Below are 13,686 nucleotides of genomic sequence, written 5' to 3'. Positions count from 1 at the left end.
AGCAACTCGCTTGGAGGTACGTAAGGAGGGAAGGAGCAAGCGACATCGCAGGAAAGGAGACAAAGACAGGTTGCCTGATCTTTCTGACAAGAGCCTAGAGCCGAAGAAGGACATTTAAAGTCTTGAAGTTCAACTACCACACGACTCTTGCTTACAGGCTGAGGAAGGATCAAAGAGAGTCTTGGGCAGTTGCGTCCATTTAAGTGGCTCAATCTGGGTCTGAAGTCCTGTATGTTCCACAATGCGGAAGGTTGTCTTACCCGTCATGCATCCTTCTTGCCATTGCTAGACCGCAACACTGGAAGCCACTCCGGGTACTGGTCCGGGTACTGGTTGCGAGGGTAAGACTGGGCATGAGGGATTCCAGGCTTGTTCCACTACATTCAGGCGAATGATGGCTTGCTGCACGTACGCTTCGCAAAAGCGAGGAACCGAACTTCAAGATCGCCTCGTGCAGACAAGCGGGCCAGATGCCACGTTTGCGGACGGCTGGGTGCTGTTGAAGCGGTACGAGGTTGTCAAGTGCGGCCCGAGAAGAAGCCGTCTGGGTGATTCGCAAGGCAACCTGATGGCACCACTTTCCTCATTGAGTTCCCCGAATACGCCGCCGATACAATGAAATCAAAAGTCGAGGAGCACGCCACTTCACCGGGACTAATCACCAAAAACGAAATCTCATAGTGTTGCTTGTAAGCAGGCCCGAGGCCGTGATCAATATTGTATACACGATTAGGCGATGCCCGAGTTACAAAGAAACCAGAGAAAACCTAGGCAGAAGCGAACTTCGAGGCGGCAGTGAAGTAAAGCGTAAAGGTGCAAGCGATGCTGAGAATCCATGAGAGACTGCGCACCGGGGCCCAATTGCGGTTGTCCTGCAGACGAATGTAGACGATGTTGTACAAAATGCGGAGGCCGATGTAGCTGAAGCTGATGGTGTTAACAAAACGGGGATCCACGCCGGCCACGTTGGCAGCGACCACGCCGGCCGCATAGAGGCCGAGAGTCTCGAAGCCGTTCGCAGCGGCGGCCTCGGCGCGGAAGATCCGGGCTTTGATCTGGAGCGACGGTCAGTCACGAACTCCCAAGACTCGGGCGGAGGGAGACGCACTATCTTGTTCATATTCTCGTCGGCCGCGACGACGTCGTTGAGCTTACGCGGGTTGGCTACGTCGTAGAGCTTTCCCGAGGCCATGGAGGCATAGGTGTGAGCGGCCATGATCGACGCTACTGCAGCTGGGACCTGTCTCCATCGTGAGCTTGGTGACGCGGATGAAGCCTCAGGTGAGGGGTAACTAACCGTGTACAGAGACAGGCCCTTTTGGGCAATGTCCAACCCGAGGAACGACATTTTCAATAGGACTGCGGTATTACAGGTATCAATCGGTGTCAAATGGGAAGTGATGCAAAGCGTTGGTGAACCAGCTGCATTGACAGAACGTATCCCTCACATATATGTACCAGCCAGATCATCAACTGTAAACTGCAAGATGACTTGTTTATCAAATATAAATAACGGGACGGCGCAGCTGCGGACTCCGGCGGGAAAGGAGCAATGGGGTCGCCCGAGGCACACAGGTTGCCCCGAACTGGGAGCCGTCTTCGGCTGTGCAAGGCGATTCTATCAGACTATCATTGACACTTTGGCGTGCAGATTCTATGTCAACCTAGCTGTCAACTCTGGGAGTTCATTGGCAGCACATGGCCCAGCCCCTGTACGAACCCACAAGGGCCAACTGCAACTGTGCTGGTAGGAATCGTGATGTCACACAAAACGGCATTTATACTCGTCCAGCCAATCCGAGAGGGCCGTGCATAACTCTCAGGATTTAAGCATTGTGTAAGGCACGACGGCCTCTCATTGGGCGACGGGTTTGCGTCCAAGCTGTCGTGGATGCGATTTCTTTTCTCCGGAGCTGTGACCCGTCAGGTACACCCACACATATCCAGCTGCCAGCTCGCTATTGTAAATATTCTGTCTTTGGTTTACTCGATTTTGTGTTCTGAAAGGTAGATCTTATGTCGCGTGTTGTAGCAGTTCCAAGTCTTGCTGACATTTGTTTAGACTTCCAGTGCTGGAAGAAAATGCGACGTCTTGGCAAACGCACAGCTGCGTCGAAACATCGGCTCGACTGGCTCGCTTTTTTCTCGGTTCCCCAGCTTCGATTTCCGGGTCCGTCGACAAGACCATTCAGCACAAATCACCACAACCCAGCACCAACGACTTGACCAAGAGAGAGACTGCGCAAGATGACGATCAGCCCGGCTCACGGGCCTTCGGGATAAAAATCCCCCAGAGGCTAGCTGACAGCTTCGACATGATGGTGATGATTTTAGGACCGCGCTGGAGCACGAGCTCCGGCCAATGAGCGTCGAGCACTCGACCCTGGCCGCCGCCCTGCACCTCTCACTGCTCAGGCTCACTCTCTCACACCCGATCACCCATGGGGCCCCGGCGCCAAAACCAGTGAGAAAATCTCGAAAAGCCGGCTGCAGGTTGGGATAAGTCATGGACTGCCCGTGTGTGGCCAACGGTCTGATCTCGCACATCGACGCCCCCCTTCCGAGATCCCAACCGAAAACTCTTCTGGAACTGACGACTTTTCCGCTGAAGGCTCCAGCTCTTCCGAGTGTTGGCGGCGCGGAACTGACTCGATGGTCGCAAGATTTTGGGCTGCACCTGCTCCTACTACTATTTAGACGGAGCGAAAGAGACGTTGAAAAATAGCTGGTCGACAGGTTGCGAGTCGAGCCTCTTTTGTGCTCAAAGGCACCCGACTCATGCCCATCCATCATTTCACCCTCGCCTCCGGGCTTGCTGTCTATGACGGTTGCTTCAGCGGACTTCAAGGGCGCAGGCAGGCGAATCAAGCGATTTCAGCTCTGTTGCAATTCGTCTCATCACAAGCACACCCACACCCACACACCAACAACCATACCGGGGTTCTGGCTCCTCGAGTGAGGATGCTATTAACTGCCTTGCCCTGGGCTTCGTTGGCGTGTTCCATCATGCGTTCGTTTGCCACGGTCGCTCCCTGCCCGTTTGTCATCGCATAATGGTCAAGCGACCAGCCGGACGACTCCCAGGCAGAAGCCATGTTTGTCATCGGGCCGTCGTGGAGGGGGAGCGCAAACTTACATGACCATCGGAATCTGAAGCCTGCTCTGAGGCTGGAGGGGAGAAAACCAACCTGAGGAGTGAAGGTTTTTGTTAGTCTTGCCAATTGCAGGCGTGGCGCATGATTGTGAGGCTGCCGCCTTGAAGAAACGTCCACAGCATGGTCGGGCAGGCTTTGGTCTAACAACCAGGAATACGGCCAAGAGGAAATCAAGTGAGATCCAGATTTTCACACAAACATGGAGCTGCAAAATCCCATGCAGGAAGCGACGACCGCTTGCACCTGAGGAATGTGAATGGGGCCAGGGATGCTAATGAGATTGGATGCCAGGCCACACAGGAATTGGGTTGGTCTAGACGAATGCAGCACTTGCAGACGCGAACCCTGAATCAAGCAGACAACCTCCATCATGACTGGTAGATACTTCACAGGGTCGTTTGGAGGCGCCTGTCTACTAAACTAAGACATGTACCGATACCTGCCTTGACGGCAGAGAAGGGGAAAAAAGAAGAGGGAAAGGGCAAAAAAGAAGAAAAGGAACGAGCGTGTGTCGGCGCTGCACTTGGACTGAGCGCGCTGGAGAAAGCCCAGAGGCACTGATGGAACGCCTCCAGTATTCCCCGGGGGTGGTTCACTTTCTCTCTCAACAGTCTTCGTGCGCGCCAAAAGCCTGGAGGGTCCGGTCCAGGCGTCCCCATTGGAGAGGCTTATCGCATAAGAGATTAGGACCTGGCACTGTGCCGCTTCTCCTTTTGGCCCCGGTCGTCCATCTCGCCATCACCGGGATCTGCACGCGTTGATGGTAAGCGCAAACCGGCGCGCACAGTGTCTTCTCCGCTTCCCCATGGTAGCGATAACATTTTTTCCTTGGTCCATCAATCTCTCTCCCGCCCAATCTAGCACCGCCAGCCCGGCCTGTGACTTCCAGAATCACCTACTCGTTCAGCGCCTGTAGACCGACAAAATTCTGGTCGAGCCTCCACGCCTCCACGACGAACTTCAATCGCGATCAATTGTCACGACCCGCCACCACCACTTTCATCACCTGCGATCGCTGATTCCATCTCTGCGAATCTCAAAAATTATCGTCGACATTCCGTTTTTGCCCAAAACGGATGTCGCGGCAGCTCATGACATGACTGAGGTCGGGCCTGCCGACCGCTCCAGGCTTTTGCGATCTAAACGCGATGAATTTAAGTGAGTAACTATTCCAGTCGATAGAGCTCGCTCTTCCGATTCCAGCGATACCAAATTCGAGGTGTTGACAATTTTTAGTTCAATTGTAACGTCGAGAAAGCGGAAGCTTCGCCAGCTCTTTGCTGTCGCGACCGATGGCGATGCACTCCCGACAAACGCTTTTGCAAAGCCCGACGCGCCGCCCTTCACAACAGCCGAAAATCAGTTCTTGCAGAGCAGCGATATTTCCCAGTACGTGCAATCTACCCTGCCGCGCTTTTTTGAATTAATTTGGTCGCGTTTTGCCCTGTTCGCCATTAAACCGTCGCTAACACGACTTACAGAGGACGGAAGCTGAATGAGCTGGCTATTCCCCAACGACCTCAACTACGCTACGATGTCTTGAAAAACTCCCTCGACACATCTGGCCTCTTCGCACCAGATGCCGAGCCTACTCCTCCACCGAAGCAAGCTGCTGTCGCCGAACCGCAAGCGAAACCCATCCCCGCGCCGTCGCAACAGCAGCCTCCGACTGCGCCCACCGAATCGAATGGCGTTCCCCCGTCCATTCGACCACTGACCGGCCTTGCTGCTCTGCCACCAAAGCCTCCAACTCCCGTCTCAGCGATCCCAACCCCAAATCGACACGAAGCTGTAAAGCCGCCTGCTGCCGCCGCTCCGACACCTCCGCCAGCCCCGCCGGCTGTTGTATCCAAGGACCCTTCCCATGCGTCGCGTCAGGATGCTAGTGATCCGGTGGATGGCGACAACTCGGAGAAGGCCGCCCCGTCGCCTGCACGGGACGAGCCGAAATCCACGTCGAAGGAGGTCGAGTCTGCGTCGCCTGTTGATGCGCCCAAAACGTCTACCGGTTTACCAGTTCCTCAGCCTCCAGCACCACAACCGCCCGCCCAGCAGGAACCCAAGAAGACGGAGGATACGGTTCCCCCGGCTGTTAGGCTGCCGCCGGACACCGCGCGGGCTGCGGATGCTCTCTCGTCACCGGGTTCGACAACCCAGACAGCAGCCACCCCAGCAGTTCATGATGCTTCGACGGATACCAGCCCTGACAACGAAGGTCCCCATTATGTCGAGCGTACGGAGCCCATGGACGAGGCAGAGACGGAGGACAAGGTTGAAGAGGAACCGAAGACGGCAGAGACGTCCCCTCTGGCAGATGCGGATCGGATTCCTGATGGGCCGGAGGCCCAGCTTTTGCAGGAATCCCTGGCAATGGACACCACTCCTTCGGCACCAGTAGTTCAAACTCCGAAAAAGGCACCTACGCCCCCACCTGCGTCCACCCCTGTGGTACCAGAAACTGAGGTGAAAGCTCATGAACCAGTGGCTGATAAGCCGTCAGCACCTGAGACCGTTGAGGATGCTCCCGCCACAACGGTCGAGGGACCGGCAGCCAAAGAGGTTCCGGATAGTCAAGAACAAGCTTCGAGTGACGACCAGATGGATGTGGATGAGCCAGCTTCTAACCCTGAGGATAAGGTTTCTGTGTCAGATGGACAAGAAGGTCGCCCCGAGCCCACACCGGCAAAATCTGCAACCCCGCAACCACAAAACCTCGCCAATGTCTCGCAAGATCCTGAACGTGCTGTCACACGAACGGCGTCCGGCGCTATGCGGCAGAAGTCGGTATCAGAGATCTTGGGAGAATCGCGGCCGGAACCTGTGGACACTGCCGGCACCGATAATGTACCACCCAGCCAGCTTACTCCGGTTACGCTTGCTCCGCAATCACCAACTATCAGATCAAAGACATTCGCCAGCAAGAAGAAGGACAAGGCCAGGAACACGCCCTCAGCGGTCGTCTTCGGAAAGTCAACAAAACGCTCAGCCGACAAGTCTGTGGTGCCCGCACAGCAAAAGCAGAGTTTTCTGCCAACGGACGATTACTTTACGCCACTCTTCGTGCAGGGCTTCACTCAAACTAGCAAGTGGATGAAACCGATCGAAGTTATTCTTAATCAGTCTCACAAGACGGTGTCGACTCCCGATGCTTACGTGGCCATTCAAGACAACCAGGCATGCCGTGTGCTGCGGCGGGTCTATCATCTTCAACAGCACGACAAGTGGTCTCTGCGTCAACCAAAGCGGTGTGCTGAGCCGGTACGCCCCGAGTCTCATTGGGACGTCTTGCTTCAAGAGATGAAGTGGATGAGGACAGATTTCCGAGAGGAGCGCAAGTGGAAGATGGCGGTCGCGCGCAACCTGGCGCAGGCGTGCGCTGAGTGGGTTACATCCAGTGCAGAAGAACGCAAGGAGCTCCAGATTCCTGCCTTCATTCCCCCCAAGCCACAATCGGCTGAGGCGGAGACGGACATGTCGATGGCAGACACCTCCATGGACGCGGTCGACGCTCAGCCCACCCCCGAGCTGATACCGTCCGGCGACTCGGATTCTCCTGAGCACGTGGATGAGTTGCGCGAGGAGGTCCTGGAGACTGTTGCACCGTCGGCGATTTTCGCACTCGAAGAAGATGATGTCGTGTTTGAGCTGCGAAACTCGCCAACGGCAGATCAACTGCTGCAGGAGCTGCCCATGTACGGTGCACCGCTCAAGGTCCCTTCGTTCGATTTCACCGGCCCCGAGTTCGACCCGGATGCTCACTGGCGCCGGCCCGCACTTCCTCTGAGCAAGTATGTTGAGGGTGAAATGAAGCTTTCGACGGACGGACCTCCGAGAAAGCGTAGCCGCTTCCAGTACGAAGAAGAGGAGGATGACGACGACGAGAAGGTCGTGTTTGGATCTCAGCCTGCCAAGAGGATGAAGCTGCCGCCGCAAAACACGGACGTGGCCCTTTTCAACCCCGATATGAAGCCGATTAGAGACCGTCTTCACGCCGGCCACCAGTTCCGCCCTCCTGCGGAATATCAGATGCCGATGCAAAACTTCTACGAGAGCCGCAGCCCTTCGCAGTGGACTCTTTCCGAAGATGACGAGTTACGTGGACTTGTTCGCGAGTATTCGTACAACTGGTCGCTAATCTCCAGCTTGCTCACGACGAGATCTGTGTTCGCCTCTGGTGCCGAGCGTCGAACGCCGTGGGAGTGCTTCGAGCGCTGGATCAATCTGGAGGGCCTACCAACGGACATGCAAAAGACGCAGTACTTCAAAGCATACCAGAACAGGATCGACGCGGCAAATCGGGTGATCATGCAACAAAACCAGCTTGCGGCGCAGCAGCAGCAGCAGCAGCAGCAACAGCAGCAACAACAACAGCCGCAATCACAACAACAACCAGCTGGCGCAACCACACCGGCGACACCGATTGCTAGGCGTAGACCGTCCACACCGCTTAGAGTGGAGCGAAGACGCAACCAGAAGCACTTGACGCTCATTGACGCAATGAGAAAGTTGGCCAAGAAGCGGGAGACGGCGGCTCAGAAGCAGCAGCATGCTTCTCAGATGGCAGCCATGCGCAAAGCCAATGAGTCGGCCCAACCGCGAGGACCAGTCAAGACGCCGAGGGACTACAGCTTGATGAGGTGGGAGCGTGACCAACAACTCGCTGAGAAGGTGGCCCAGTTCCACCAGCGACAAGAAACTCAGCGAAGGGTACGTCCTGTGCGAAATCCCGAGGGTATCGTACCTACTAACACAGATTCTCCCCAGATGGCCTTACAAGCACAACGTGCCCAGCAAGGCCAAGCTGCTGCCCAGATGGCGACCACTCCCGGCGCTGCCCAGATGCAGGCGAACGGTGCGGCGGCCGCAGCTGTGGCCGCCGCTGCCCAGGTCAATGGTAACTTGGCTCGCCCTAACATGCCGAACCAGCTTGCCGTCCCAGGTCAGGGCCGTGGCCGCATGCCGATGCAGGCTCCGACAGCCAACATGGGCGGCGCAACTGCTCAGATGGGCGGTCTTGTGCCGCCGATGCAGATGAACGGAGTGCCACAGGCGCAGATCCAAGCTGCGATGCAGGCCCAGCAACAGCACAGGATGCCAATGCCAAATCCCCAGCCGGAAGTTAATGTCAACCTGCTGCTTCAAGCCCGTCGCATCTCGGACCAGCAGCGTCAAGCCGTCGCCCACATGCAGCAGGCGCAGCAGCAACAAGTCCAACAGCCTCATCAACAACAACAGCAGCAGGCGCAACAGCAGCAAGGTCAGCAAGCGCAACAGGGTCAACAGCAGATGCACCAGGGCACGCCGGCTTCGCAGTCCCACTCACCGCCGAACATGCGCCCTGCTACCGTCAATGGCGTCAATGGCGTTAATGGTGCCAATGGCGTCAACGGTGTCCCTCAGCAGCATCTCCTTGCGAACGCTCAAGCAATGATGGCCTCCTTCAACGCCGCTAATGGCGGCGGAATGTCCACGCCTCCCGCAGGTGGTCTCCACATGCCCAATGGTACTTCTGGCTCGCCTCGCCCGCAGATGCCGCCCAATATCCAATTGCAGCTCAACGCGATCCAGGCCCAGTTTCAGGCAAAGAATCCCAACTTGACGGAACAGCAGGCTCGCCAAGCAGCTACGGATCACCTCACGCGGTTGATGATTGCCCAGCGAACGACAATGTCGCAGAGCGCTATGAACGCTGCCGCTGGTGGTGGAGGCGCTTCTTCCCCTGGTATGGCTAACGGCATAGCAGCCTCAACAAGCCCGCACCAGTATGCTGCACTTCTCAGACAGCAGCAACAGCAACAACAAGCGGCGCAGGCTGCTGCAAATGCCGGCCAGCCCAATGTTCAGCAGAACGGTCAGCATCAGCAGGCACACCAGCACCATGGCCAGCAACAACAGGCGCAACACCACCCTCAACAGCAACAACATGCTCAGCAACAAGCACACCTCCAACAGCAGCAACACGCCCAGCATCACCAGCAGCATGCTCAGCAACAACATCATGCTCAACAGCAACATCAGGCTCATTCCCGCGCTACATCTCAGTCTCATTCCACACCTCAACCTCAGCCTACACCACGACCTCAATCCACACCACAATCTCAACCTACGCCCACACCTCGACCTCAGTCAACTCCTCGGCCGCAGTCTACTCCTCAACCCCCTAACCAGCCTCAGCCACAACAACAGCAGACGCCGCATCAACAACACACGGCTCAGCAGCTGCAACAAGCTCAGCAGGCACAACGTGCGCAGCAAGCTCAGCAACTCCAACAGCGTGCCCAGGCCCAGGCACAACAGGCACAACAAGCTCAGCAGGCGCAGCAGAACCAGCCAAGCAAGCAACCGTCGCAGCCTCCGCCAACTCCGCAGACCTCGCAAGCTCAGCAGGCGAAGCCGCCGCAACCGCCTCAGGCGTCTCAGCAGGCCCAGCAGGCTCAGCCGCCGCCGCAACAGACGCAGCAACCGGTTCAGCAGCAAGCCCAGCAGCCAGCTCAACAACAAGTTCAAAAGTCTGCTCAGCCGCCAGCTCAGTCACCTGCTCAGCAGCAGGCAACGAAGCAGGCGACCCCGCAAGCAACACAGCAGGCCACTCCGCAGGCAACACAGCAGGCGACCCCTCAACCAACTCAGCCCGAGCGCCAAGCAAGCGGAAGTGCTACACCGTCTGCTGCGCCATCAACATAGGCCGAGGTAGCGAAGACGAGGCATCTTATTAAAAGTGATGATATCACACACATAACTCACACAAGTCGTAAATGTCTTCAGGGGGCAGAGATGAGTGCCCGGATATTTGCGATAGGGGACGATACACAATAACGGGTGCCGCGGGAAGCGCGGATTGCATGTTCCTTGGGGGAGAAACAAGGGCATCTTCGCAGTGTCGTCGCGCCGTCCGCCTCCCAGTCGCCCTAGTCTGCACTCTGATGCGGCTAGACGACACAGAAAGGAAAGGCCGGCGGCGCGAGCAGACGTCGTGTACATAGATAAAAGGAGTATTGCGAAATTCTTACTGGCAGCGGAGGCGAAAGAATCCACAAGGTTGTATATAACCTCTTGTAATGCGAAGACGAGACGGGAGGGGGCAGCAGTGCTTCTTAGACAGGCTGCCTGATGAGGAAAGACGAAATGAAAAAAAGAAGAAAGCCACTCCTACATATCTGTCACTACCATCGTATGTGAACCTGTGCTGTTGGTGTGGGCTTGCTCATCTAATCTCACACCGGACATCCAAAGCACGTCAAAACTTTTGCATGTCACAAAACTGACTTGAATAGCATTAGGAAACGACATTTCTTCATGGGTACTATGATATGGAAACCCAGGCCTCATGCGAGACCTCGCTCTATAGTTACGCCTAACGCCACTTGATGCCCACTCTCCCAGTGCCGCTGGAAGTGCAACAAACCCGTCTCCGAAGAGATGAAAGCAAACAAAACCCCTGAAATGACGTTTACACAGTTTGAAACGAGAACCGCTGCACGCGAGCCACATCTAAGCAGGCCCAGACCCGTTCCCGCGATGATTGTTGTTGTTGCCGCCGTCGAGCAACAGCTTGGGCTTGATAAAGTCCTCGTCCAGCTGCCGGAACAGACCCGCAGGATCCTCGGCGCTGAACAGCTGCCTGATGGCTGATGTCGCAGAGACGTGATGCGCTGCAGGTGAGGGCTCGGCTTGCAGGATGGCGGATGAAGTTGCCGAGTTCGATGCGCCAGGGGTGAGCATCGACGGGCTTGTCCTCCGCGGTTCGCGACGAGCAGGAGGCGGGAGATCCGACGTGTCAATATCGCTTCCCAGATCCGAGTCTGTCGTGTTACCGCTGCGGTCCAGCAGGTCGCCCCGCTCCGCCTCAGAATTCTTGCGGCTGAGGCTTGTGCCTCGCTTGATGGGGTTCGGCGAGTGGTGGCCGGAAACGTAGCTACCGCGTTCCGAGCCAGCGCCCAGACGAGTGCCGTTGCGTGAGGCGATGTTGTCTAGCGACATGCTGCCGTTCCGTCGCCCGGGGGTGAAGCCGATGCCGCCGGAGCGCTTGTAGTAGTTACCTCCGAACGACTCAATGTCGAACTCGTCATCGCTGTCAATCTCGTCGACGACGCCCGTGCGGATACCGAGGATTTCCAACATGCGCGCCGTCGTACCGCCAAAGATGATGACAGTGAGCACGACGACAACCAGGACGGTGGCTTTGAGCGCGTAGGAGTTCTCGCCCGTGAGCAGCGCTGCTAGAGCCACTCCGACAGCTCCGCGGAGGCCGGCCCAGAAGAGCATGGCCTGGTAGTTGTACGGAAGCTCGTCGCTGACATCTCCGCCCCTGCGTTGGGCTCTGTAACGGATGACCCAGTTGATGGCACGGGACAGCGGGAACACAGCGACCCATCGTGCCGCGCAGACTGCTGCGACGGTGATGATGATGAGCAGAGGTCGAAACTGCAGCGCATTGTCTGTGAACAGGGCAAGGCCGAGGTAGATGAAGATAAAGTTCTCTGACAGCTGTGCCAGGATCTGGAAAATGAATTTGGTGGTGAGCTGCGTCCGCCTTGACATGTTGAAGTAGGCGTAATGCTTCAGCGTGATACCGCAAAACAGCAAAGACACGATACCTACAGAGGGTCAGCGCCAAAACAAGAATACAGTCGTCGGGTCAACTTACCAGACATGTGGATGCCGTGAGAGAAGAAGTACGTGGCGTAGGCAATCAGCACAACCAAACAGCTCTCTGTCTTCGGGTAGCGGCGGATGTAGGTAAGCTTCAGAAGCAGTGCTGTCATGACACCGACGAGAACGCCGATTAACATGCTGCCGAAGAAGACAATCAAGAAGATGCCGATACCCTCGAAGAAGCTTAACAAGCCCAGCTTAGAGGCATCACCCTTTTTGTACTTTTGCGCCGTCTCGAAGATGACGATGGCAATAGCGTCATTCAAGATTGACTCGCCAAAGATAATGGTATAGAGCTTCGGATCGACTTTGTACGAGTTGAAGATGGCCAAAATGGTCACGGGGTCAGTGGCTGACAAGGTAGCTCCCACTGAGATAGCGTCGACAAATGACATGCTGATGGACTCGACTCCGGTGAGCGCGTAGAGCCACAGTATAAGACCAATGACCACCGCCGACAGGAACGTTCCGGCGAAAGCGAATGTCAAGATCGTGCCCATGTTTCGGAAGAAGTTGGCTTGGTGTAGTTCGTATCCCGATGCCAGGATAATTGGAGGCAGTAATAGGTTGAAAAAGATTTGGTAGTCGAAGCTGATTAGGTTTCGAATCGAGTCGCCAGAGGTCACGAGTAGGAGAAGTCCGACAGTCATACCTAGACGGTAGGGTTAGATTATCTCTCAGGATACAATCTGCGCATGGAGAGAAGGAAACGAACCCGCAAAGATGGAAATAACGGTTTCGTGGACCGCTTCAATCTTCCTCTCTTGGAGAAAGTAGCTTGTTAGGAATGCAATAATGAGCAGCATGATGGAAATGAACAGCGCCCACGCGGCGAAGATTTCCTTCTGAGAGCCATCGGAACCTGGAGTATACAGTCAGTCGCAGTCGGCAGGGCGGGAGATGGACAGCTTCGGCATCGTACTTTCGGGATCGCCTTCTTCGGCCGCACGTTCTGAGGATCGTCAGTTTGCGCGTTCTCTCTAGAGGTGGATGGCTGTGCCATGGCAACGTACGGACGATGCGCAGGGCCGTCCCTGCGAGATCGGAGGCGGAAAACATGTTGAAGGAAAGGTTCGGTGCGGTAATTGCGGCGCTCACGGGTTGGTGACAGAGTAAGATCCAGAATCAAGAGGGAAGCAGGCTGACCGGCGGGTCGCACATGAGCTCCGAGGATTGCGGATGGCGATCATGAACAAGCCAGCTCGACAGGCGTCGCAGGTGTCGAGGGATCGTCCGCCGCGGAGTCGTGTGAGGCGGCGACGAGAGGGCGCAATGTATCGATTTCGCCAGGCCTCAAGGTCGAGATGGCATTCGCAAAGGTGTCCACTCGAGATGCAGGCGCAGGTAAGGTCAGTAGGTGCAGCAGTGCAATAATTAGCAAGACAGACGGACGGGAGCCAGCCACTTCTCGGAGGCTGCAACAATGCACCGCGGTGGCTCTGTACCCGTCCGCTGATTGGCCATGGATGTTTGACGTTGCGTAGTCGCGGCGGGGTGGTAGAGCTACAATTGGGGGCGGGCAGGTGTCAGTGCCTTTTGGACGGAACAGCGGCCGCCAAGCGTCGATCTTGAAGTACCGGTACTGGAGGCCCAGTGTTTGAGCTTCGAACGTCCCAGATTCGGTTAGCCCGTTCGTCTGGACGCAAGGAACTCCTGATAAGTCGATAGGCTCGCTTAGGTGGTGGCCATGCGTGAATGGGCTTCGCTTATTGCATCTCCCGCAGATGATTTCATAATGACATGGCACGTGTCTTCCCCATGCCCACACTCACCCCCCCAACGGGTCTAGATCGCGGGCAACTCTGGGGCGGGCGGGTGCAGCTGCAACGAGACGCTGGGAACCAAGCACCAAGCAGCAAGAGGTACCCATTCTTTT

The 13,686-nt window shown here is 56.3% G+C and overlaps 3 protein-coding genes across 3 annotated transcripts; 1 reads left to right on the top strand and 2 right to left on the bottom strand.

Moving 5' to 3' along the window:
- Window positions 1–767: 767 nt before the first annotated feature.
- On the bottom strand, window positions 768–1,216 carry COL26b_002891 (uncharacterized protein; the record flags this gene model as incomplete). Its single annotated transcript, XM_053175797.1, has 2 exons — window positions 768–1,055; window positions 1,109–1,216. 2 exons carry the CDS (start codon window positions 1,214–1,216, stop codon window positions 768–770), a joined length of 396 nt encoding a protein of 131 aa, XP_053040226.1.
- A 3,035-nt stretch (window positions 1,217–4,251) lies between these two features.
- COL26b_002890 (uncharacterized protein) lies at window positions 4,252–9,839 on the top strand (the record flags this gene model as incomplete). Its single annotated transcript, XM_053175796.1, has 3 exons — window positions 4,252–4,313; window positions 4,392–4,544; window positions 4,637–9,839. The coding sequence occupies 3 exons, from the start codon at window positions 4,252–4,254 to the stop codon at window positions 9,837–9,839; spliced, it is 5,418 nt and encodes a 1,805-aa protein (XP_053040225.1).
- Window positions 9,840–10,646: 807 nt separating this feature from the next.
- COL26b_002889 (uncharacterized protein) lies at window positions 10,647–12,869 on the bottom strand (the record flags this gene model as incomplete). Its single annotated transcript, XM_053175795.1, has 5 exons — window positions 10,647–11,752; window positions 11,803–12,462; window positions 12,526–12,672; window positions 12,733–12,762; window positions 12,824–12,869. The coding sequence occupies 5 exons, from the start codon at window positions 12,867–12,869 to the stop codon at window positions 10,647–10,649; spliced, it is 1,989 nt and encodes a 662-aa protein (XP_053040224.1).
- Between the last annotated feature and the right edge of the window lie 817 nt (window positions 12,870–13,686).

Source organism: Colletotrichum chrysophilum, assembly GCF_026319265.1.
Source record: "Colletotrichum chrysophilum strain AFK26 chromosome Unknown scaffold_15, whole genome shotgun sequence".
Classification (NCBI taxonomy): domain Eukaryota; kingdom Fungi; phylum Ascomycota; class Sordariomycetes; order Glomerellales; family Glomerellaceae; genus Colletotrichum; species Colletotrichum chrysophilum.
The sequence above is the reverse complement of the archived record's forward strand: the minus strand, read 5'-3'. Positions and strand labels throughout refer to the sequence as shown.